This window comes from Lagopus muta, chromosome 16 (assembly GCF_023343835.1).
Source record: "Lagopus muta isolate bLagMut1 chromosome 16, bLagMut1 primary, whole genome shotgun sequence".
NCBI classification, from domain to species: Eukaryota; Metazoa; Chordata; class Aves; order Galliformes; family Phasianidae; genus Lagopus; species Lagopus muta.
In genome coordinates, this window is record NC_064448.1 from 13,707,604 (window position 1) to 13,733,815 (window position 26,212).

Consider the following 26,212-nt stretch of genomic DNA (forward strand, 5'->3'; position numbering starts at 1 on the left):
GCTGATCCTGGAATGAACTGATGTGAAGAGGACAGCCTGCTTTGCAAGGAAAGCGTGCCAAGCAGAGAGAGCACTGGGCTGAACCGCCTTGGGCTGGGGGCTAGAAGAACCCAAAGGAGCCCTAGAGAGGGGGGCAGTGTGGGGAGAGGGATGGTGAGGAGAGATCTGAAATTCTTTTTTCCTTCACATCTCTGCTCTTGTTCGACTTGCAGATCAGCTGTTGCACTGGTGTTGCTGTGTTGCTGTGGTTAGTGTGTGCTCTGGCAGATGCTGATGTTCAGCTGACTCCAGCTGGAAAGAAGAAACAGTTCAGATTCTTACCAGAATCTGCAGCCCCAGTAAATACTATCAAATGGCTTCTGCTGTTTTTTCAGGTTTCCCTTGCAATACTCTTCCTTTATTATTTTCTTAATTAAACATAAGCTCTAGTGCAGCCTTCCTTGCCAAGGCTGGCATGGTTTTGTTTATGAATAGAAGCCCTGTTATATGAGGCAGTGCTGCTGCAGCCAGGAAGCCAGCCTGCCCCACTGCCTGCTGTGGGTGAGCTGCAGTGCCCCTTCTTTGGGGTCCCCCACTGCCGAGGGGCTCCTTTGCAGAGAGCTTCATTCATGTCCTTCTTGTGGCGCATTGAAGTGCTTGGTCTGTGTGTGTCCCTATTCAGAAAAGGAGTAGCAACTTTAATACTAGGTGAGGAATCAACTCGCAGCCCCAAGTTCTCCTACATTACAGCATTAAGCAACATCTGGAGACGTGGAGTTTGATTGCTAATGGTAGGAAGTGGTAATTCTGCTGATGTGAGTCTGTGGTGGAAGTATGGATGTTTGAGGTGTGGACGGATGTATTCCATTAACAAAGAAATAGCAGGTTTTTCTTTTTTTCTTTTTTTTTTTTTTTTTTTTTTTTTTTTTTGGTAGTAACTAAGCATTTCTTTGAACTGCCTTAGTAGTGATGAGGTAACAAGTGTTCCTCAGTACTTCACTATGGGGTAGATTTTGAAAGGTTGTTACTGTGTGTATTTTTGCTGCTTCCTGTTTACTGGATTCCTTGTTTTTATCCAAACCAGGAAGGGGAGGGGGGGGGGGAAATTATCTCAAGAATCTTCTGTCTCAGTCATGGGTTGCAGAGTTGTTAATTGACCTGGGACTTGGACCAGTGGAGAAAGGTTGAGCTTCAGTCTTCCATGGTCCAGTAGCTCCCTTGTGAACACTTTTTTTTTTTTTTAATGATTCTGTATACACTGTCAGTTGGGAAGCCTTGCTTCAGAGGTAACTGCCCTCATTACTTTGTGAACAAGAAATGCTAAGGTCCCTTAACACCTAGGTTTTGGGGGTTATGGTGCATAAGCTTATTTTGTATGTGTCTTGATTAGTGATTGATATTTAATTGCATTTTTCAGGGGAATAAAATCAGCAGTGTTGATATAACAAAATGACAAAACATCCTCCGAATAGAAGAGGGATCAACTTTGAGGTGGGAGCCCAGTTGGAAGCCCGTGACAGATTAAAAAACTGGTATTTTTTTTTTTCAAAAACATTCATATTATATAAACTCTAAGTCTTTAATATCTTAAACATTTTATATTGATACCGTATTTAGAGTCCTTGTCATTGGTTTGTAGGAAAGTAGTTTATTTCTAGAAGCTTATATACCAGTGCTTGAAATGGGCAATGCTTGCTGACGTGTTGTGCTGGCATTTCTAGAAGTGTGCTCGTGCTGTGTGTGTCTGGGAAGCAGGGCTGCAGCCACCTGCGGGGCTTTGTGCTCACACTGGGAAGTCCGTGCTGATCCAGCTGTAGGGCAGGCAGTGTGAAGAGATGAGTCCTTTGGAGTACAGGATACCCAGGCTTGGTCCTCGCTGCTTCCTTTCCCATCGCTGTTTATAATTTGTAGACTTTGAAGCCTGAAACTGTTCCAGCCTGCCCTCACCTGGGGCCACCAGCTGCCAGGGTACTGAGTGGGGAAACACCATTGAGAAATGTGCTGCGGTATTTGTCTGGCAGGTTTGAGTTTTGAGGATTTGAGATTTTGGGGGATTTGTGGGGTTTTTTTTGTTCTTTTTTTTTTTTTTTTTTTTTTTTTTTTTTTTTTTTTTTTTTTTGTTCTTTTTTTTTGTCAGCTACTGCAGGAAGGGGAGAAAGAGCCTGAAAAGCAACTGGAGCCAACTTCAAGCCTTCTTACTCTGTTTGTTTTATAAAATAATCACGGAATCATGAAATGGCCTGGATTGGAAAGGGCCGAATAATACTTATAACTGAAAATTGCTAGCGTCAAAGGCTGCTTAAATACTGAGTGGTTCTTGTTAGTGCCTTAAGATGTCTTCTCTCTACAGAAATCAGTAGCTAGTTAATTTTTATTTAAGAATCTCTGGGTTTGGCATAACTGAATATCAGGCTCTGGAGCATGCAGGCAGGATAAATATGCAGAAGTAGCTGTTTAAAGCCTCCGGGCACCGCAGAAGGATTGTGTGCTGCCCTAGAGATGTGCAGAACTTGTTCCAGAATGTATCAGTCATGAGTGGAATCTCTCTTTTCTTTCCACGTGCAAGGAGATTGGAATTGTTAAAAATGAGTAAACATAGCTCTTCATGGAAAGAACATGAAGCACAAACACTGTGTTGTTCTTGAATTTTGTTGCTTTTCCTGTGTGACAGAGACGTGTAAGTAGGGTATTAGCCCAAATCTGCATGCTGTATCTTTTGTGTTCTGTTTATACAAGAAGCAATGCTACCATCTACAAAAAAAGACTTGAAGCTGTGCTGTGTAGGCTTAGTGGAGGTGCAGCTCAGTATGGGTTGGCTCCTGGCTACCTGCGTGCACGTTTGTGCCTCAGGCTATGAGTACATAGCTCTTACTTTGGGAAACCTGGTGGACTGGGATAGGATTCCACACCTACTACTTTCCATAATTCCTTTGCTTAAATTTAGTTTTAGACTTGTAATATATCCAGAATTCAAGCTCTCTTTTTTTTAATGACCTGTTTTGTGCATTGTGTTCTGCAGCTCTTTAACCTCATAATGTAGTTATTGGTTATTCAGTTCTGAATGTTTTCATCTGCTTGCTGAGCTCCTGAAACATGGGTCAGAAAGTCCATCTTTCCCTGAGTGATGATTTCTGGATATTCAGGGGTTGTGTACCAAAACCTGTAAGATGTAGGGGCTTGACTAGCAGTGTTAGTAGTGACGGACAAGGGACCTTGTCTGCCCCATTCTCAGAAGGTGTGGATTTGTAGAGGAAGACAGGCTATTCTTCAGTACTTTCATCTGTCAGTGAGTCAACAGAACTGCTCTGTGATATGCCTACAGTGCTTCCTCTTTATTTGGATGCAGAACTTTTCCATTTCCTCAAGCTTGTTCTTCTCATTCTAAGCCTTCAGAGGTCCTGGCTTTAATTGCGTGCAGACTTTAGTTTTTTTCTTAGACAGAAGCCACCTCTTAGGATGGAGGGCTGGCCTGGACTTCTGTGCTCAGTATCAAATACACCGATCAGTTGGTGAGCCATTATTGCTCTCAGTAGAGCTTTGGAAAGCAGTTCATCTTGGTGCCCCATTTACTTGCCCTCACGGCAGTGGCTTGTGCCCTGCACTGCAGGTTCTGCTTGTTCAGTGTCTGCATGTTTGAATGGTGCCAACCTTCCAGCCCTGCTGCACAGAAAAAACCTGCTCATGCCAGTGGAGGAATCAATGCCACTGCTGCTCCGTGCAGTGTGAAGTGAATGTTGCATCTTTTAGAGAAAACAAAATCCCTTACCAAAGGTGCTTTGGTAAGATAAGCTCTATCTTTGCTCACAATATATTGAGCATCACTTCAATTCCTGAAGGAGTTGTCTGTGTAAGCTCCTAGATTTTGAACTCCAGAGAGCACAGTGGGTACTTGAAGTGCCTGTCTTAAGTGTTTTTGTTTGGTTTATTGAGGCTTGTCTGACACATGAAATGTGTCATGAAAGGCTTCTGACGGTGTGTGCTGACCTGGGGGCATGGAGGGGGAAGAGCTGTGTGCATCAGACAGTGCCTCTGCGTGCAGAAAGGCTCTTGGTGTACACAGTGCTGGGGTTCTGAGGATGGGAGAAGGGACTGCCTTGGTGGAGTAGCCCTGGGTCTAGAGGACCCAGAAAGGCTGGCTGTGTTGACTCTCCTGCACATACATCTCTGCTGCATTGAATTCCTGATGGTTTTAGTTTTGTTTTGGGTTTTGTGTTTTTTTTTTTTTTCCAATTGTGAAGTGCAGTTTTGCACTCTTGATGCTTTTTTTTTTTTTTTTAATCATTTAAAGTCTTCACTGCTGGCTAGCTGCAGATATTGCTTCTTAATGAAAAGGAGATGAATGTGCTGCTTACCTCCAGCAGGCAGATGATGATGACATTTCGTTTCCATGCTTTAATGATGCTTCTTTTAAGTTCATCCATCTGTAATGCAAGTAAGATAGGAGGAAACTTGATTCTAGTCAAGGTTCTTGAGTATTGATATCAAGGTGATCTTGTAATGAGTGTTGTACTGCCGTGTTATGGCAGAGATTGACTGTGTCATGACTGTAGCTGCTCACACTGTCAGGGTTTTGTTCCACTGCTGAAAACATGGAAGATCACAGTAGTTGTCCTTCATAGTACTGCTCCTCCTGGAGGTTTCCATTCCTCAGAATTGCCTTCCTAGCTCCAAGAGAAAAGGGGTTGTGTATAGGAAAGGGGACATGCACTAGTCCAGGCCTGAGAGAGGGGAACTCCTTCAGTCATCGCTGTCTCCTGGTATTTCTGGATACTCACTTCTTCACAGAGAAGGATGGAGGCTTGCCCTTGTCTCTACAAGAAACCTCCCTTCGCATGGCTGGCTGTGCTCTGACAGCTGTAGTCTGAGGTTGCCAGTTGCTGTTCATCGGCACTATAGAGAGTTGTGCTGTTGAAGTCTTCAGTTGTTGCTTGGGTTCTTAGGGAAATTAATTCCCACTGTTTGTGACTCTCAGAAGTTTCCCCTTATTACTTATCTAACTCATTAGGCAAAAGGCCTTGGAAGATACAGACTTGCCGTTCCTTTCAGGTTGAGATGTAAGGCTGTTTGTTTTGGTCTCCTGACAAATCACGAGAAATTATCTGGCTTCATCTGGCTCTTCAGCATGTTAGATAAACATCCAGATCAATCCCAGTTGAGGATCTCTTACTCCAAATCACTTACCTATTCTGAAAGCCCATACAGCCAGCTTAATTCTTGCTTCGTGGTCTGGTGGAGGATGGACCATACATGGACTCATGGCAGGCTGTGTTCTTTTCATGTCCTTTCAGTCAGACTTCAGTTCTTGTTTTTCACTTCACAAAACTTTCCAGTGTGTGTTCTTGATAAACAAGCTTGAATTCCTTAGATTACTTCCATCCCATGACGTGTGCTTGCATGGATATCCTGTGTTACCTCCTGTGTAGATGCGTGAGGGCTTGTGCATCCTGATGTGTTGTGCTTGCTCAGGGCACTGAAGGACAGGGGCTTAATATTGGAGGAAGGATGCCTGCGCTGTCAGTTTGTTCTCAGAGCTGTTGGGAGCCTGGGAGCTTTTTGTCTTCGCTTTCAAGGCATTGAGACAGCACTGCGCTGCTTTGTATCCAAGAGGAGGGTCTCACTGGGGAGGCACTGAAGTTTCTGGTTAGATGTAACATAGCTTCTGACAGGTTTGCTGTTCCAGTCAAGCACTGAGCATCTGTTTGCTGATGGTGGTGGCTGCAGTGAGGGAAGGCTTGTTCATACTGCAGTGTGTTAGCCAGGAGCTGCCTGAGAGCTCTGGGTCACTCAGCTCTTGAGCAGGCTGAAGTGGGGTCTTGCTGTCAGGTATGGTTTTTACTGCTCTTGTTGATGGATCATCTTGTTGATGTTGATGTCTCCCACCATCACGGAGCCTTCAGGAGGTGAGGTGAGCTAGGTGTGGATGATACTGGTGCATGCTTCTGGGGTGATTATTCTTTTGGTGTAGTCTCCTGTTCCTTCTTTCCCTGTGTGAAGAAGGAAGCAGTCTTGGCTGAATGGTTTATTGGCTCTTGTCATTTAAGCATGGCTCCTCAGCAGGAGGAAATCAGCGGATTGAGTGTATTTCCCAGGGATGGGCATCTGAGTGGAACACATTGTTAGTTTTGTGCTGAGTCAGTTTTGGGCCATCCTCATCAGAGTCCTCATTGATCTTTGAGAATCTGAATGAGTCTCAGCTCTGCTGCAATCCCAGCGGCAAGAACTTCTTCTGCTGGCTTCCTGAGAGGAGCTGGGAATTCCTGCCCCCATTTCTGCTGTTCTGTGCAGGGAGCTGTATTCTGGTTGTTGCCATTGCTTGTGCCGAGTACTGTGCAGTTCCTGGGATACTGAGGAGTAAACCACCTCTGAGAGAATCACAGTATGTTTGGAAAGACTGCAGGTCTTTCCTCTTTGAGACCCTGTGCAGAGCAGTTTGGGACTTAAATACAACAAATGGTGACCATCACACACACAAATAATCACACCCTAGGAAGGAAGGAGTCAAGATGTCCCAACCATAAGTATATCCCATCTGTCTTTCTCTCTCCTCCACAGCCTGTGCTACACGTGCTCTCATAATGTACTGGGATGAACTAATGGCATAGCTTGAGGTATGTGGCATCAGGTATAAGGCAGGTCTTTGGTTGCAGTGTAAGGCTTTGGCATGGAGTATTTGTAGCTCTTTTTCAACAAGCTGTGATTGGATGTGACCCCGTACATTCTGAAGGATTTCATTGATAGATAACCTTTCTTTTAATCCATGTAAGATTGTATGAAATAATTCTTTGCTTTTCTTTGAAGTATGAGTTCTTTCTTTTTATAGCTTCTAGCATCAGGCTTAATCTTTTTTTTTTCCTCAGCCCCTACCCTTTGTTCTGCCTTATTAAGTGTGATTTGTCAAGTAAAGAGTACTTGTGGATTTAGGCTTTTCCTTCAGGCATTTGTTCTATTCACCAGGGTCTTGCTTTAGTTCCAGGTGACTGTAAGCATTGACAAGTGAGTGTTTTCTCCTGGTGCTGTTATGGCAGGGGGGGAAATAGCAGCACTTGGGATGTGATCGTCAGCTGAAATAGGGGAATATGCTGCCATGCTGAAATATGTACTTAAGTTACCAATTACCAATGCAATTAAAGAATTAAGGTCTTCCTGGTCAGAAACAAATGAGTCTGACCTTTCCCTGATTCCTATACTTTTAATGTACCAAGCACTTTGTATTTGAAAGTCCTAGGACTCTGATGATGGATTTTAACTTTAAGAATCTAAAACTAAATTTGGATTTAGTGTCTGCTAAAATCCTACTATTAAACTGAACAAGTGATCTATGAGATGTGTTGATGGGCATCTCTGAGGGAAGTGATTGTGTTGTTCCAAATGTTGCTCTTACTAAGAGAGAGCAGAAGCTATCAGTTCTGCATACATGTAAAATTTCTAGGAATAGGGGAGGCTTTTTTGTTTTACTGATTTCTAGCTGCTTTGTTTTGTTTCTTTTTTACCCCAGGCTGGAACTCTTCAGTTGTTTCCTCTTTCTGCAACAGTCCTTGTCTTTGTTCAGTGTTGGGATACATTCTGTACTGAGCTCCGAGTCACCTGCAGGATCTTAATTGCTTACACGAGTGATGTGTCAAATAGCACTAAGGCTGTAGAAACTAATGCTTTTTAGATGAGGTGGCGTGGATCCTCCATCACACCACATCAAGCGATCTTCAGCTGTTTTGCTATTGATTGTGCAGAAGGCCATCTGTGTGTAATGCTTCGTAGTGCAGTTTGAGTAAACCTCCTCTTAACTGAAGTATTCTAATCTACCTCTTCTCCAGGTATCCAGCCCACATTGAAGAAATTGATTATGAGGAAGGAAAAGTACTTATCCATTTCAAACGGTGGAACCACAGATATGATGAATGGTTTTGTTGGGACAGTCCTTATTTACGGCCTTTAGAGAAAATACAGTTAAGGAAGGAAGGATTACATGAGGAAGAAGGGTGTGCAGTAAGTAGAAAATAAAGGATGTTTGAGCACATGGAACTGTTGAATGTGCAGTTGGCCTTTATAATGGTTAAAATGCTTTGCTGTTGCTTCATTGCCTGCTGTACAAGTTTTATGAGTTATTTTTAAATACTGGAAAGCTGCACATCTCATGTTCTGAGCAAGTGGTGTATTTCTGTATTTCTCAGATGAAAATGCTTTTCAATATTGCCTTGTAGGGTTTTCATATAAATGATCAGGTGTTGGCATGCTGGTCTGACTGTCGCTTCTATCCAGCCAAAGTTACTTCTGTTAACAAGGATGGTAAGGAGTCATTACTTTTTCTTGGTCACGTTTGTTTGTATTGTATTTGTAATGTGTTGGAGCCTTCTTGCATAGTTGGAGGGAGTACAGCAGACTGAGAGCAAGTGGGAACATTGTTGTGAATTGCGTATCTTAATCTTCCATCAGCTCTTTTAACTTAGCCTTTCACCCTTTCCATGAGGTAAGAATCTTCTGGGATATCCAGTCAGTAATTGCTATAAGAATGTGCTCAAGGGAAGTTGTTTGTTAAATTTACTCTCAAGGAATGTGTGTAGTTGCAATAAGCCTAATGTGAAAGTTGCAGAAACTCTTTGCAAATAGAGAATCTGGAGAGCACAACTGTGCTGCTTCTTGAGCATCCACAAGTAGGGATTTGTTCTTGTGCTGTGCTTTCTTTGCATTGAGTACATGTTGTAAGATCAAGGAGAAAGTCTGACCTTTAATAACCCTGTGGACTCAATGTTTTGGAGTTTTCTGACAAAAAGTATCTAAGGACAAGCTCTTAAGCTTGGGCATGTCGATGTTTTTTGTGCGTACTGTAATTTTTTTTTTTTGGTAACTTCATTATTTTTCCTATTTTCCCTTTATCTGTCCTGTGAAATGACTTCTGAACTTTCTAAGAAAAGTGGCAAAGCAGCTCTTAGAGCTAAGCATGCAGCTTCATCATTGGAGCTCTGGTACTCTGTTCAAGCCCTTTCAATCTTTAAACTTACTCTTTGTTTTCAAACTTCAGGTACATACACTGTGAAATTTTATGATGGTGTAGTTCAGACTGTCAAAAACATTCATGTCAAAGCTTTTTCCAAAGATCAGGTAAGTAGTGTGTTCCTTCTAAAATTGATGGTTAGGCTTGCTGAATTATAAAAAACGAAACAGTAAAATTAGTAGAACTTCTCTAATGCTAAACTGCTGTACATTTGAGATGAAGTCCATCAAAATGATAAGGTGGTGCAAAGCTTCAGGGCCTGTTCTGTGAAGTTTTCAGGCTCATGTTTTTATGGATATGCTGCTTGAACTGAAGAAGTCATAGACTTAGATTATTATTTTTTTAATAGAAGTATCATTGGAAGGTTCAGAATTTGCGTACCAAAGCTAATGGTGGGGTATTATATAATGGGGGGGGATATATACATAAATAAATATATATAATGGGGGGGAAAAACTGTTTGGCTGTGTCAGTGGTGAAGTTGGTTTTGTGGTATGTACATACTTAAGCATTGAGAGCTATGAAGTGAAGTTTTTTTTCTTTCCCAGAGTAACTACTGATTGCCTCAGGATCTTTAGGGAAGTTGCCCAGTGGTCACTGGCTTCATTGCTTTTAGAATGTGAACTTTATTAACACCCACATTCTGTTCTTCTATTTGTCTCTTTACCGCCCTTTGCCTTCTCTGTTCTACATGTTCAGAATTCAGCTTATGTTGGAAAGCATTAGTGAGATGTCAGCTCACTGCGCACAGTGAGATGAGAGAATAGCTGTCTTCTATTCGGTTTTCATGTGGATGCTGTAGGAAAGGGTGACAAATTCTTTTCTTGTGTGACTTGGTTAAAACTTTTAAGTCCCTGCTTCAGAATAATTGTCATTGAAGGAATGGTTTTGTTTGCAATGCTGCCACATGCGGTGTTGCTGTAGCCTGTGTTTTCAGTCCTGTTTTGCTTTTAGGGTTGTTGGGTTGTTTGTTAGTTTTTTAGTTTGAAGAAAGACGTTGGATCCCTCAGGAACTTGAATCTTAGAATTCAGGTTCAAGTGACGAATTACTGATAGACAGCAGTCTAATCTCTCACTGCTGGGAAGAGCTGTGCTGTTCCTTGGAGGCCTGTAGGTTTGTCTGCCAGGCTGGGAGGGAGAACTTTCAGACTTGCTGCAGGGTGCTCTTAGTGACTGACTTTCAAAGGTTAGTGACTGTGCTTGGTTCAGGTTGATTCATTCTCACAAGGCATCTACCAGAAGAATTTTCATTGCCATGTGGAGTATTTCTGCCTTATTTAATCTTAAACACATACAACAAACAACACTAAAAAATGCTTTTTTCTTCATTAGAATATTCAAAATGTTCTCTTTTCTCTCCTACGGAGAGCTCATCAGGTTTCCATATGGCTTCAGATGGATAAAATACATTCCTTCCAAAACCTATTCAACCATTGACTAGGAGGCTTTCTATTAGCCCGGGAGATGAGTTGTTCTACAGCATAAAATCACTTCTCATTGTGTAAAAAAGACTCGGGCCTTGGGGAGCTCAGGAAGTTGCTTATGGATGTAAGTTCATGAGGTGGATTCAATGCAGCAGCAAGCTGACAGTGGAAGAGAAGAGCTCTCAGTCTAGAGTAGGATAGCCATGAAGGCAGAGGTTAGAAAAACAAACACCTTTAATAATAGTGTCCCTTGGTAGAGGGGATACCTCTACAGATCCCTCTACAGAGGGTGCTAACAGGCACTGCTGAACTGTCATAGTAAAATGCTTATGCACATGCTTAATGCAGATGCACAGAGTGATAGTATTTATTCAAGCTTTTAAAATGTTGGTAAAATTGAGAGATGATCCGAGATCAGTTTGATTGAGGTGGTTTGTGCCTGTTGTGGCATGGCATTGTGTCTGACAGCTCTGTGAGCAGCACAAGTAACAAAACCCGGTGTTTGAGGGTTGCTGTGTTGAATGTGAGATGTTATGGGTTTGGGCATATTTTTGTTTTGCTTTTTTTAACTGATGTATGAGGCTTCTCCCACAGCTGTGCTATTCAAGGAATGTACTTTTTTTTTCCCCATGATAAACATTAAAAGTTGTGCTGAGACACCAGTGCCTTTTCTTTGTGAGAGGATGAAAGGCTTGTTGTGCCTGGCAGGGCTGTGGCTGGAAGGAGTCTGATTGCTCATTGATGCTGCAAGTTACCAGGCAACACGGAGGGAAGGCAGTTAAACTGAAGGCAGTGTTGACATGCAATCAGATATAAATTATTAATCTAGATTCAGAAGGCTTCTGTGGCTCAGAGCAGAGGAGCTCTGGGATAGCCTGTAGCAGGAGCGTTGGAAGGAGGGGAAAACAAAGCTGGCATCTCTCCACCATGAGCTGTTGGAATGAATTGTGACCACAGGATGGAAAGGGCGTTCAGTAGTACTGAACTGTAGATACAGGGGTGTTCTTCCTGGCTTTCTGTTACTGTATAACCACGATGTAAAAATGAGACTGTTTGAATGTTGTATCAGTAGCTTACTGCCCAGGGGCCACTGAAGATTGTGGTGTTTGAAGTGCTTACAGTAACTGGCCTTGTTTTTTGAACACAAGCAGAGGTTGGTGACTGCAGTTCTGTGGATGACTGCCTAGCACTTGTGAGGAGCAGTGACAGAAACAACCAAAATGCTTGTTGGTTTTGAGATCCTTCTGTGGAAGGAAGAGGGGAGTTCTGCAGCCAGGAGGTTGAGGTGTGTGCCCTCTCCTGTGCTCTTGGCTCCCACTCCTCCTGCAGTGCCCTGGGTAAGCTCTAAGCTGACACAGAGCTATGGGGTTGTTTCTGGGCCCAGCCTGCACGTGGGAACCAAGGCACAGCAAGTCTTTTATGCCATTGGGTTGTCAAAGGAATGAATCTGTTCTGCTGTCCTGTTAAAGCAGCATCACTGTTCTGCATGGGCCTTTGAGCAGATAAAGTGCCTTGAAGTTTTAATCTGAGGGGTTACCGTAGAGCGTGTGCTTCTGTCCTTTGGAAAGTTGCAAAAATATGCAGGTTTGCTAAATGCAAAGGTGTGGAATGACTTCAAGGTTGCAGCAAGTTAACTTTCATGTCACTCTCTTTATTCTAGAATATTGTGGGTAATGCTAAGCCTAAAGAAAGAGGTAATGAAATTCCGTCATCTCCTGAAAGGCGGGAGAAATTTAAAGAACAGAGGAAAGCAACAGGTAATGCAAAGAAAGACAAGGATGAAAAGACATTAAAGACTGAAAAAAGGGTTAAGCAACCTGATAAAGAGGGGAAACTGATAGTCGTTTCAGAAAAAGGCAAGGTCTCAGAGAAGAATATATCTAAGAATGGAAAAGAAGATAAAGAGAATATATCAGAGAATGATATGGAATATTCAATAGATACACAAATTGAGAAGAAGCCTGAGAATGACAATGTGAAGAGTCCGCAGGAAAACGTAAAAGAAACGAAACGAAAACGTGGCAGACCACCAATAACACCTCCAGCAGGTTTGTAGTTGAATTTGAATGCATGTACCACGGTCAGAAACCTTTCAGTTAAAGAAATAGAAGTGATGTTGTTTTTCTGACAACAGTCTAATTATTTAGAAATTTCTCAATTTTTTCAGAACTTCAGGCTTGCTTTAAACTGAATGCATACTTGTTACTCACACGTGGAGTGTTAATGCTTTGGTGTGAGGTTGGATTTGGGCCAGTAATGTATGTCTGCAGGAAGATTAAGTGCTGTTATGTACAAGTGAAGCTGTTCACGAAAGCCTAGCATTTGAAGTCGCAAGACTTGTGAATTGACATTCTGAAGTTTTCCAGCTTTATATCTAACCAACTTTTGCTCTTTGTCTGAATATGCAGAGCCTGGTTCTCAGACGCTGCAGCCTATAGCCTTGGAGTTGAGACGCCGCAAAATACCAAAAGGAGGTGAAGTGCCGTCAAAGCGTCCCAGGATCGACAGAAACCTGTGTGAGTGTCCTTTGGTATTTAGCTCTCACAGGATTTGTGCATATATCAGTTTGTAAAGCTAAAGCAAAGAGAGAAAAGGTCTGTAGTAGTAGTAAAGTTCAACTGTGATATATGAAATAGAGAAACATGCTAAACTTTGTCCTACATCGACTATTCATAGGTAGCATCATCATTCTGAAATTACCTCCTTGTCCTTGAAATCCCTATTTGGGTAGAGAAGACACAAGCTCTGAAGAAGGAGCAGTGATTATATTGCCTCTGATACCCTAAGGGGTTACAAAACCTCAAAACAAAAATTGTTAAATAAAGTGAGGCTTGTAATATTTTTCTTCTCCTTATTTGTGACTGTTTGTATCGCTGTAACTTTTAGAGAGAAGTCTATCCACCAGGGGTGTTTAGCTTTTGCTGTTAAACTGAGCCCTATAAAACTACTTCAAAATGTCACTGGGAGGGAAAGCTTTGAAGTTGGCTCCTCAGTTACTCAGCAATCCTGTGCCTTCACAGTAGCAGCAGATTTCTCTGTTCTAGCTCAGGAAAAATTGAAGAACTCCTCAGATAACCATGAAAAAGACCAGACCAGGAGGCGATCTTCAAGACTCTCGTCTGGTGTTAGCCATGAGATTTTAAATACGGATCATGTCACAACTTCAGCAGAAGTTCAGACTTTGAAAGGCACGGAGTCTAACCCAAAGGAGTCTGAGAAGGGTAAGCAGCTTCCTGATGTACTCTGAATTTATGGTGCTGTGCAAGTCTTGGTTGTTGCGAGTGCTACTCTCACTTTTGTAACTTGCAGTTAAAACCTGATTTCAGTGGCCATGCAGAGTAAACTCAAGAAGAGCTTGTTTCGACCTCTGCAACCTTAAACGGTTTTGCTTCCGAATCCCTCTCTGTCAGTAACCCTGTTACTTACTTTATGTCTATGGTGCTTTTTCAGTAGGAGGATGAGTGGCTGATCTCAGCTGCATTGAGAGAGAGCTCCACAGGTTGTCAAAAGACTTGGAGGGAAAAGTTGAAGAGATGTGGGTTACCTTTGGGAAAATGAAGTCATTTTTAACTTCCTTTTGATTCAAGAAATAATTTGTGTACTGAATCTGAAGTTTAACCTTCCTGTTGAACACTAAAAGCACTGAAGAGGATGGTTTTTTGTTTTGTTTTTTTCTTGAACTGCTGGGAGATGACAGTTTTAGTACTGTGTGCTTCCCTGCCTTTCCCTTTTGGGAGCTCTGGTAATGGTGTGAGTAGACCTATCCTACTTGTCTATAATGAGCTTGTAGCCTGTATGGTTTTTTATTTTATTTTATTTTATTTTTTTAACCCTCTGAAATTTAGAGGGTAAATAGAGGGAGCTGTATTGTACAGTGTTAGTTCTGTGTTAATACAACAGCAAGCAGTCTGAGTATGGATGGATGTTTGTCTTTAACATGATGACCACACGCATTGCTATTCTGGAACATTCTTCTGTGTGCATTTTACTCAATCAGAACTTTTCCTCCCTTCTAGTCCAGTTAGAAGTTCCTGTTGAATCTGACCAAAGCTTTGGTGAACAAGCATCTCCTGGAAACACATCCCATAGCACGGTACTCAGTACGGATGCCAGTTTACAAGAAGAAAACATTGAAGACACTGAGTCTTCCTCTGTTACTGTCAGAACTGAAGAACCTGCTGCTGCTACAGGTTCAATTTTTCATTTTGCATCTTCACATTAACACTTTTCTTGAGCCGACTGCTGCCAGGTGCTTCGTGCTTTTCAGTGTGACTCATGAATTATGCTTTCTTGTAATGCAACAGGTGAAAATGAAAATTTTTACTCCTTATGCATTCAGTTTAGATCTTGAGAAAGCTTTACAGGTTGACAGGAATCTTCCAAAAAGCAGAAATCATACTTTCAAAATGTCTGGGTTTCATATTTTAACATGTGGATTTGGTGATGTTAATAAAAATAGTTGCTTTCAGGGTATTTTTGTAATTCAGGGTTAGGTCAGAGTAACATGTTAAAAGATCAGTTTCTGTTGCTGTGCTGCAGGTGTGTCAGAGCAGTGATGACTGGGAACATCAGCCGTGCGTTTCTCTGCCCCGATGTTTTGTCATCTGTCATACTTAAGCCCTAGAATATTTGGATTTTTTTTGTGCAGACATGAAATAAGCAGTGAAGTGTAATTTCTGTTGTTTCCTCTCAGATGGAGGAGTGTACTTATCTGTCTTCTTCACATTAAAAGCTCTGTGGAGACAGTAGGCTAAGCCTGAATGTGATTTATTTTTTGTAGCTTCAGTACTTTTATCTGCAGCTAAGTAGGGAAACTTGAACTACAAATTCCCTTGTGTGTGCCCTATCAGGAAGGCTTTCAATTAGATGGAGCAGACCATTTGTAGGGATTTAGGGTTGCTTAGCAATGCTAGAGTAACCTCTGCATGTTGGCTTTCCTCCTGATTCTGTTCTTCTAGCTTTTCTCCTGCTTGCACATGTCCTCATTCAGCCGCCTTGGTGCAACTGTGCAGATGAAATGCCCTCTCCCTGTGCCCCTGGTAACAATTGCAAGACGGTCTGTAGTGAGGAGAAGTAACTTCTCCATTCTCAGGTTTGATGTGTCAGCAGCCCTTTGCTATTTAAGAGTTAAAGCTCTTTTGATCTTTGCTTTTCCTCTTAACCAGTGTGATGATGCATAGGTCTGCATTGTAACTGTGTGTATCAGTTGGTACCTGTTGGCACTGCTCTGCTTGGTGCCACCATGTGTAAGCACAGAGTGCTGTGGTCAGATGCAGTTTTAAAAAATGCCTCTTGCCAAGGGCTTCTGTTTTCTGACTGATACTCATGTCGCTTTCTGTAGAGTTTTGCAGTGTCTTAACTTCAATAATTAGAAGATCCAAGAAGTATTAAAACTGGGCTGTTGTCATAGCTGTGTGCACATCTGCAGAGATGATTTCTTTCTTCTGCAAAGTTCTCTTGGATCTGAGTTCAGGGCTGGTTTAGTGAGAGCTGCGTGTGTTGGGTGGCAGCAAGCCACGTCTGGTAACTGAAAAAATAAATGGATGAAGTGGTCTTCATTGTGTTTAAAAAAAAAAAAAACACAACAGTGGGTATTTGTTGCTAAGTGGGGAGTCTCTTCCCCTTTGTGAATGGCCTTAAAGGATTTGGTTGACAGATTTAGGGATTTAAGTTAAACAGTAGCAGGTTTTTCTTCTATGATTTGCATATTTATGGTCAGCTTGAATTCATGGATGCAATTTACAATCACCTTGATAGATTTGTCCCCCTGAACTTGCATAATATACGCTGGGGTAAGGTGCTGTGTTTTGTTGAGTAGGAAGTGTAGAAATTATTTGATTTGTACATTTGAAACTCTATAGTGATACTTCAATCTTACAGTTTGATCTTTAGAGAACCTGACCTCTGGCTGCAGGTAAATGGGGTAGGACTCCAGGGTAATGCTGGTGTGCAACTGGACTGCTGAGAGTTCAAGAGCCTGTGATTTCATTGGACAGTTTTTGCCATTACTACAACTTTCCTTTCCTTTCCTTTTTTTTTTTTTTTTTTTTTTTTTTTTTTAATTCTCTATATTCCTGAGCACCTGCAGTTTGGGTTTAAACTGGTGAGAATTCCAGGGGAACGTGTGACTCATGCCAGTGCAATTCAGGTGATGTGAGCAAATAATGAGCTGACTTCATTGGGTGCAAGAAGCAAGGCTGTGATAACAACTTCTGGTTCACATGAGTACCCAAGGCCTCCAGTATTGCTTGCACACTTTGATACTGCACTTGAGTGAGCTGGATTCTAGTCTGTTCAAGAGTACATGCTCATGCTGAATGTTGGCCCAAGGCTCAGGACTGGTGGTGGTGCCTGAAAAGCCACCTTTCTGAACAGTTTTGTTCTGGTTAATTAAAGTCTTCTCACTTGATGTTAGAAGCACCAGGCATGCTAATGGTAGGACATAAAAAGTAGGGAATTGAGTGTTTTTACTGAGAAACTTGCTAAGGGTGTAAAGGCTGTTATCATATGCTGCTGTAAAAACAAACAAACAAAAACAACAAAAAAAACCCTTAGGTTTCTATTTTTAAACTAATTCTTAAAATGTTATTGAAGTGGTTTGTAGATACAATAGTTTTGAAATGATGAAATCCCTGGATCCTGCTGTGGGTAGATCTGTTGTTACAGAGCAGAGCTGTGCTCCATCGGGTTGGCTGGGGCTCACAGTTGGCGTTGTGTGGGTACATTGCACTGCAGGTACCTGCCTGATGGGGGAACAGAAGTGCTTGGCTTTCTCCTTGTGTGAGCAGCAGCGTGTCAGAGATGTGCCGTGGGTCCAGAAACATCTCTGCACACTTCCAGCTCTCTGTGTTCTGGAGAGCTGCTGAAGAACGTGCAGCCATGAAAACAACTGGTGCTGGGGGCTGATGGCTGGGTCAGCTTACTGCATTGGGTGATGTTGGAGGAGCAAGAGAGCCGTCTCCCAAAAGGCTCATAGTTGAATGTCAAGCTGTTATGAACACAGCTGGCGGTCTGAGAACAAGAGTTCTGGGGCTTGGAAAGAAAGCATGTTGTCAGAACACTGATGTGTGGGGGGAAAACACAAAACGGAGTATCTGTTATGTGTGTGGTTCCCACAGAGCAAAGTGTGGGAATTCAGGTGAAGGATAACTTACAGTAGTGCAACTTCGTACCTCTGTACTGTTTGTCGCCTTCAGCTCTTGATTGGCGTTTGATGGGAGCTGATTCTCTTCCTTTAAGAAAATACTGCAAAACAAACAGAGTGACCCTCGTGTGGAGTTAGTGTTGGTTCTGTGTGAGTGGCAGACCCTGCTGCAACACTCACGGTGTATGGGATGAGCAAGGTTGTTATAGCAGTTTTTAAGGGTGAAAGCACTATTTAGAGGTGTTTGCCCCTTCACCGATCGGCAGAGGGTTCAAGATGTAGCAATTCCAATCACCTGTACCAGCAGATGCAGTTTGTAGTGTTTACCTGCTTATGTTTTAAGAGGTGATGTGTTCTTGCAGGACAGCATAGCTCCGTTTGCCACAGCTGAATTTCCTTCTTTAGACTTTTCCTCAAAATCCTGATTAATTTAATTATATGCAGTAGGCAATAAAAATCCTATTCTGCTGGGTTTTTTGGCTCCCCTACTATTTAGGGACTAGAATTGGTGGCTTAGGATTTAGTTAAATCAAGTCACGCTTCAAGTAAGGGGCTGGCAGCCTGTAGGCGAGCTCTTACAGCCAGGTAAAGCACTGCTTCGTGTATCTGGGAACAGGCTTACAGGCACTCTGCAGCTGTTGGTGTGGCTTCGCTCTTGCAAACTGATTTGACTTCTGGGGTGAGCTGCCTTGGCTTTCCACAGAACGGTTGTCGTGTTTCCCAGAATTTAAGATGCCTTTTTATTTGCATAGACATGCATCAAGGATTTGATTTGCCTTGTGCTTTTCTAATTTTGTCACTTTTGGCTTTGGGTTTCAGTTACAGAGAAGCTGAAAATACTTGTGTCCAGTTTGAGAGAGCAGCTGTGTGTCCTGCAGCTTTCCTAGGTAGGCTCCACTGCTCCAGGGCTGAGTCACAGTATTAAGCCTAAGTATGTTGTATGTATCCATCTCACATTGCAGACCTAAACTTGCTTACAGATATACACTGATCTGTAAACAGTGTTTGTTAAACCTGTCCAAGTGCAAGTAAAGCCTTTAAGGCCACCTTGCTGCTCTGCCCTCTGTGTCGATGTTGGCATAGGGTCCACCAGGCACCTGCAAGCTTCTGGGGCATTGTAGGCATCCAACAAATTTAGTGCCAGCACAGGGAGAATATGTTAAGTGGAGGATTACATGAAATACTGTCTTGCAATGCCAAAAAATGCTTTGGGCTCAAAAATGAGAACACTGTGTGTGTGATGAGCTGCAATTATTGATGCTTGGCATTTAGTGTAACCATCTTCTGTTTTCTGTACTTGCTGTAGTTGAGTGGTATCTGGATATTCTGGAGGTGCCCAAATGCTTTTTTTCCAGTTTAAAATAGGTTGAGAACAGCAATTGGGCAAGGTGGGTTTTTGTTTCACAATTGATGTCTTGGAAGACTGATTTCTAGGAAGATGAGAAAAAATGTAGTGTGAGCACTAAGATTCAGAGCAGCAACAGTTGGTGAGCTGAAGGTTTCAGAAGGAAGTTAGTCTGCTGGTGCAGGGATCCAGAGCAGGGATAGGTGATAGCAGCTGGGCAAGGGGTGAGGTTGTAATTGAGGTGTAGACTGACGTGGGACTGGATGTTGTACCCCCAAGGAAGCTCCAGAGTGGTTCGTGTGATTCTGAGGCTGACTGTGCCCAGCTTCGCTTTTCTGTAAGCAGGTCAAAACGTCAGAGGTGAGTTTTCCCATTGCTGTGCAGATTTGTGGTTCACGGGTGCCATTACCTACAGAATAGGTAAATCTTGTGTCTGCAGTTCAGGAAGGGTGATGGTAACAAACTGAACAACCTTGAAAATGGCAGATGGAAGCGGTGGATGCTGTGTTCTGGAGAGACATGATCTGTGTTGTTGAACAGTAGGTGAGGAAATAGTTCAATTTTAGTTTGCTCTCTTGGGAGGGCAGGCAATAGAAACTTGAAGTGTCATCAGTTTAAATTGCAGCTGTTTGTGAAGATCTTTGAACCAGGAGGCAAGTGCTAAATATTCAGTGCACTGGTGGCATTCTGGGATGGATCACCAGTGCCTTGCAGAAGGTTCCCAGGACTGGCAGACCTTAAATCAAGGTGCTGTGCTGCTGCTGAGCATCACTGTCCCAACTGGAGTCAATCAAAACGGAATTTGGGGGAGGGGAGGAAGCAGGCACGGGTAGGGGATTCAGAAGCTTCTATATGCTGATGTTCTACTGTAAACTTAGTGTTAAATTTGTTCTGAACTGGAAGTTCACGTCCTTTGGATAGTGCAGCACAAGAGAGGTGAAGTAGACTGCTGAAGTGAATGCTGAATGGATGTTTTTGTCTTTGCAGTGAGACTTAAGAGGTGCTGTGCTTTGACCTTGAGTTTGTGTGATTAGTAGTGTAGCAGTTGAGTGCCAGGTAAGGACTTTTAGTTTTGGTTTTACAGTTGAAAGAAATAGTGGGTGGGAGGTCTGTGAGATTTCTTTGTACTCAGAGAAAACAGTACATTCAGTTTGCTTACTCTGGAAGGACAAGTGCCTGAAAATCTGGTGCCAATAAAGCAAAACTATGATTCTTGCTATAGAAACTGGCTTTGGTGCTATGCTATGTTCCTCCAGCAGAAAATTCAAATGTGTGTAAGGGTGGAAGTCTCTCCCCTTCACGTTGTTGGTGTAATGACAGAGCTTCTGCTGGCGTTTAGCTGGGAGCACAGGCTCCCCGAGGCTCTCCTGGGTGGCAGAGTTGTGCATCAGCTTCAGACTGTTTCCTGGCAGCAGGAATTCTATTGCCTTTATTTGTAGAAAAGGAATATGCCCCCAAATGCAGTGGCAGTAGTAATAACTGAGCTTTATTCTGAACTTTTTGTGTTTGTCTGTGCTTTCTGTTCCTCTAACTGGATTCCTTTGGCACGTTGCAATGAATTTTTCCTCTTCTTTCCTTCCCCCCCTCCCATGTGTTTGCTAACTCCTTGTTGCTAAACTGATACGATCCTGCGCTCCTCTTCTAACTTGTAGCTGATCATTTAGAAGCTGTTCCTCGTGTCTGCTCAAGAATTTGTCCATCTCAGTGGAAGGAAAGTGCTCCAAGCTTGGGTAAAAGAGCAGGGGCAAGGCTTCATTGTGGTAGCTCTGTGATGTATAACAGCTTTCCTTGTCATCTTCAGAGTCCTTGCCCAATAAATCCTTGGCCCCCACTGCCCCTTTCTGCTGTAGTTAGGTTTCCCCATCCTCATGCCAGTTAGGTTGAAGCAAATTGTCCCATTTCATTGTCCCAGAGAACCTTTCTGGATTTTCTTTCACCGAATGCACCAGCCATTTCCATTCCATCAGCTGGTCCTGTAATGCTTGATTCTTTAAGAATGCAAATTCTGATGGTGTGCAGTGTATTCACATCTTGGTGCTGGCAAACTGTCATTCTGCTAACCAGTTATCCACATTTGTTCCTAAGTCACTACCCCCATTGCTTGAAGCAGTTTCCCTGTCAGGATGTTCTTAATGCAGTGGTGCCAAAACTGTTCCTTTACTCCTTGCTGTTCTCCCTGGGAAACTCCTGAAAGCAGGTGTTCACATTTTTGCTGTTTCCTTCATTCTTTTAACCAATTCAATGTGTGTCTCTTAGTCCTTCCCTGTGTATCAGCTTCCATAGAACCGTTAGCTGTTCTCTATGAACGACTTCAAGTTTTGTTTCTTTTTCATAAGATAGTACTCAAACTGAGTACGCGTCAGATGCTGTTTCCTAGAACGCTTCTACATAACCTTTGTGTCTGTAGTGCAGTGGAATTCACCATTTTTGTTGCTGCCTGCTAAAAATTTCTAAACAAGCTGTGCTGTTTTCTTATATCAAAACTGTGCTGATGCTATCTTTAACCCTGCCTTCAATCCACTGCTGCATATGTGTGCTAGTAGAAAGCCTTCACTGCTTTTGTCAGTGTTTTGGGTCCTCTTGTGCTGTTTCCAGCTACTTTTAATATAATGTGCTAGTTTTAATTAATGCACTGCGTGTCTTCCAGTTGCATCACTTTTGCTTGTGCTGGGTGATAACTTTTAATGCTGCTTCTTAACTCTTTTAGTTTGATAGCACGTGTCAGAATGGAAACGTTTTAGTGCTGACAAAAGAAATGGAAAAATTGTATCTGTAACTGTTCTGTAGACATGACAGCTCCTGTTACACTGCTGCATTGTCCTCTAGCTGCGGTTCTGGTTTGAAGCAATGTGTATGCCAGTGATGAGTGATTACTCAAATTGTTTCTATCTGTGTTTCCAAATTTCTACTTCCCCTGTGTCTATCAGATGCAGATCCTGGTGACAGTGTCTCGTCTGTGTATTTCGTAGCAAAAACATGAGAAGTTTCTGAAATCCTGGAACTTTTTTCTCTCATTGCTACTTGAGAACTGTTAGTGGGTTTCAGTTTTAACTTGAGTAGTGTCCTTCTGACGTGCTGCTTACTGTTCTGTTGTGCTTGGAAGTAATCAGGCCTGGAAGATCAGACAAAGCATCCAGCAAGGAGGCAGCAGAAGAGCTGTAAGCAAAGAAGCATAAGTGTTTTCCTCGGAAAATGCCTTGGCCAAAGATGTGCACAGCTAAATGACGTGCTAGATAGAATGTAATGCTCAGCATTCTGACAGAAATAAGCAGTCTCTCTGTAATTCTGTCTTGTGTCTGTAATAGTGCTGCGTGCAGCACAGTGAGGGTGCTGAGTGACTCATTAAAGCACTGTGACAGATGATTTAGGAGTACAGCAAGGGCAAGTTTTCTCTTAGCCGTAACAGCAAACAGCCTAAAAATTTTGTTGTTAGCATTTCACAGCTGACTTGTTTGAATGCATGCTCATTTCTTAACTTTTTTTTTGTAATATAGGAAGCCATTTGTTAAAGGTAGCAAATGCATCGGGGAATTTATCTGTTTTGTTCTTACAGTAACAAAACCTTTTAGGAGATCAGATTTTCTTGCATCAAAAAAAGCTGCAACCATTGATCAAGACCACAAGTTTAAATGCAAGTTCGTGGACTGTTCAAAATCATTCCGCAAAGCCAAGTTATTGCATTATCACATGAAATATTTTCATGGAGTGGACAAGTCTGCAGAATCACAGCAGAACCCGGTAAAAAGGCACATTCAAACCAGAGCTTCTTTGGCTTCTGAGAAAGCTAACCGAGAAAGGTCAAAAAGAGGATGGAGCACAGCTGGTTCACTGTGTAAGTATCTTGCTGATTTTTTTCTTTAACAGCAGCAAGCAGGACAGGGTGGAAAACAATTTTCTTTTGGGCTGGAAGAGTCTTCTTATGGCTGCAGCTTGCATATTTCGTTGTGGAGAAGCATAATGATATCTCTAAACATTCAGTTTTAGAGAAGGGAAAACTGAAGAAATTGCCTCATCTAGAAACACTGATGGAGTTCTGTGATGAGGTGACTGTGCAGCCTGTCTTATTTCTTCGTAACAGCTTTCTCATGTATTAAATCTGTTCTTTTTTCAGAACTACTATCCCTTGACTTTCTGGTCCTTTTTTCCTTCTGTCTGTGTCAAAAGCCTAACTAGTATTGCTGGAAGACTTCTTCTGTCCTTTCTTGTACTGAGGTAACAGTCCGGATAACTCAACTTCTCTTGCTTCTCACTTTGCTCTTCACATTTCCCAGTCCTTTCTCAAGATTGTACTTATGTGCTAGTGTAGAAGTCTGCTGGTGGTTTTGCTGGACCTGGGAAAGAAATCCTAGTGTTTAACAAGTGCAGTTGCTACAGCTGTTCTTGAAAGATACTTCTGCACCTGGTGGGTAGTGGAAAGGGAAGACCTCAGTGTAGCCATTGGAAGGGAGGAAAATCAGAACTCTTCTTCAGTTGTAACTGCTTTGCAGTCTTCAGAATAATGTTATTTCTTCTTCTCTGTTCCATTCTTTGAAGTTCTTTGTTCCTGGTGTATTGAATACATCAGAGTGACAGTCGTGGTGCCCCTGTGTACTGATGTGGGTACTGATCGTGTGTCCAGACTGCTCTTGTGGGCAGGTTTCACCTGGTGTCCTGGATCCATGAGTATTACCTCTCTCTTGTCTTCTGACTGGCCCTGTTTTGTAAAATCCAACTTTCTCTTTGCCAAATTCTCTGGTCCTTGTAAGTGTTGTTACATTTTCCTCACAATTTTTGATCTTTCATGTTGTTCTGTATAATCAAGGATTTCAGAAATCTTTCAAGTTGTTCACTGAGTTACCAGCACGATGTAGCAGAATGTATCTTGCTTTACATAGTTTCATGTCTGCCTTTCCTAATGCACCCAGCAAACCTTTTTTCACTTGAGACATTAGTGCTGGTTCCTAACAAAACAGTGTAGCTGAACGTACTGCTACAGCAAGTAAACTGCTTTACCTGGGGTGCTTCTGTGATTCCAAATAATGCAAAGGTGTGAGATTTAATTACTTAGAGGTGCCTTTTCTTTAGCTGTGTTAGAATGTGCCAGCTTCTGTCTGTTACTTGGAATGCAGCTTGCATGTAACTTCACTGCCTGTGGAAGCAGAGCTGGACATGAGCAGTGAGGAGAGCAGGTGGCACCGCGCTGATGGGAACAGGCTTCTGCTTTGTTTTCATAGCAGGCTTCTGTTCTGCTTTTGGAGATGCTATGCAACTAGTTCAGTTTAAAAAGTAGTTCCCCGCTGATTGTCTTGAATGAACTGACGTGTGGCTCAAGATCTTGACCTTTTCATTACTCCTTTCCTCAAAGTATGTCCTGTTGATGTGATGACATCATCTTGGCAGCACTGGCAGGTAATTGTTTATAGCATTACTTCTTTAAGTCTCCACTCCTTTCTTTCCTCTATGGTGAGTGGATACTTGTAACCCATGTGTGTGCTTCCTAGCATATCCCTGCAAGTAGCTCCTTGGCTGTGCTGACAGCTGGTGAATAGTGAGTCAAGGTGGAAAGGGTAGAATTTCATGCTTGCTATCAAAGCTGGCTGTTATGGAGACACAGAAGCTTTTCCTTTGATGTGGAAAAGGGATGTCATCGTTCTGCATTTGTATTACAGTGCCTGATTACTTAGTTGTTTGTATTTTGTTGAACTTTTTCTTAACTCTTGGGATTTATCCTGTACCACAAATTCTAAAATGGAGTTAATGGGACTTACAGACTCGTACTGTTTCATGTTGTGTTCTTTTTCCAAGCATCATTTCTGTTAGTAATTACCCGAATAGGAAGACCGTGCTGTGGGATGCAAGAAGGAACAAATCAGATTCTAATTTCTTTATACTTAAATAGAGATTCTGAAATTTCAGCATTTAAACTGTAGTAAATTGTACAATTGGGAACTGGCTTCAAAAGATTAATGTGGCTAGGAAGACTGATGTGGAAATACTTGTCCTGTCTGTCTTCCTTCTGAGGCAGGAGCTTACCTTGGCTGTGCCAAATTTGACAGATACCTCTCTAAATTTTGCAGTGGCTTTTCATAGCATCATAGAATATCCTGCATCAGAAGGGACCCGCAGGAATCACTGAGTCCAACTCCATTTAATGGAAGTGAAAGAAAGCTGCTTAGCTGCTATTTTAAATTGTCCTTGCCTGATCAGAATGATACAGACTTGAATGGCTCCTGAATGCTTCTAAGCAATGCTACCTTTCTTTATCGGGAAATACGAGATCATCATGATGAAAACTCCTCCCCAGCGCTGTAATGCTCAACTCCACGAGGGCTGCTCCTATTTGGTCTTTCCTGAAAGAACCATTCTGTGCAGACAGTGAGGCAGCTGGTTTGGGGTCTCCCTGGAATATAGGAGCTGCAGGTATTTCTGCCCTCAATTTTTAAGTTGCTTTGCACCTCTGCAGGTATAATATAGAAACAGATGCAACTCCTTAGTTTCAGAGGAAAATCAAGATCTCTACAAAATGTTTTAAGCTCATGCAACAGCATATAAGATTTTTGGGCAGGGCTTTAACATTGCTTCTTAAAGTTTGTCTTAGAAGGAAGATGCCTTAGAATTTTGATGATTCAAGTTGAGACGTTCTCTCAAATTTGTTACCTCAAAATTGAATGTTGTGTATTGTCTGCTAAATTTTGGGGCAGAGTTGCTTGGTGATGGTGATTGATATAGTGAAAGAAAGGAGTGGAACCATTTTCCATGTCTGTATACTTTATAGTAAAATACTTTTTTTTCTCTCTTTATAGTCACAACTTTTTCCTTTGCAAAATCACTGACGTTTCACCATTGCTAAAACATGTTTGCACCCTGCAAACATTTCATGTAAGTTGTTTCCTCTGAAGGTGGCAGCTTTCTTCAGCTCTGTGTGGGCATCCTGTTGTATGTGAAGTACCCACTCAGGGTTTTTGGGAAGGTTTGTTGTGTCCTGGCTTGGACCACTTAAAGGGATTTGGAGGCTCATCAGAGCTTGCTTCCTGCCTTTCTGCCGGGGGGTGCTGAACAAATTTTCTGAAGCCTGCAAGTCAACTTGTGGCAGACTTCAGTGCTCGAGCAGCTGCTGGGCCTCACCTCGCATGTGAACAAGCGGGGCACTTTGTGTGCAGAGAAATGCTGCTGAAACCTTCTCAGAGTTGGCTGCAGTACTCGTAGTTCTGTTAATAAGCACTCGGTGCTGACAGGCTTCATGCTTCCCTCAGCCTGACAGTCGTACTGGCAGGGACTTCACCAGCTGCTTATGAAGGTAACCTTACCTTCATATTCCCAAGACACGGCTCAGCTCTGCAGAGGAGTCTTGC

The 26,212-nt window shown here is 42.5% G+C and overlaps 1 protein-coding gene across 10 annotated transcripts in view; it reads left to right on the forward strand.

Annotated features, from left to right (window-relative positions):
• Positions 1-26,212, forward strand: part of PHF20 (PHD finger protein 20) — a 64,099-nt gene that overhangs the window by 9,544 nt on the left and 28,343 nt on the right. For 8 of the 10 annotated variants that reach the window (XM_048962578.1, XM_048962581.1, XM_048962576.1 and 5 more), the window contains 9 exons: positions 1,397-1,511; positions 7,791-7,962; positions 8,178-8,262; positions 8,996-9,075; positions 12,053-12,440; positions 12,801-12,908; positions 13,437-13,613; positions 14,409-14,582; positions 22,435-22,713. In XM_048962578.1, coding sequence (XP_048818535.1) covers positions 1,429-1,511; positions 7,791-7,962; positions 8,178-8,262; positions 8,996-9,075; positions 12,053-12,440; positions 12,801-12,908; positions 13,437-13,613; positions 14,409-14,582; positions 22,435-22,713 — 1,546 coding nt within the window. In that variant the 5' untranslated portion in view covers positions 1,397-1,428. The remainder of the gene's footprint in view (positions 1-1,396; positions 1,512-7,790; positions 7,963-8,177; positions 8,263-8,995; positions 9,076-12,052; positions 12,441-12,800; positions 12,909-13,436; positions 13,614-14,408; positions 14,583-22,434; positions 22,714-26,212) is intronic. The other 2 variants (XM_048962584.1, XM_048962586.1) reach the window with 2 other exon arrangements.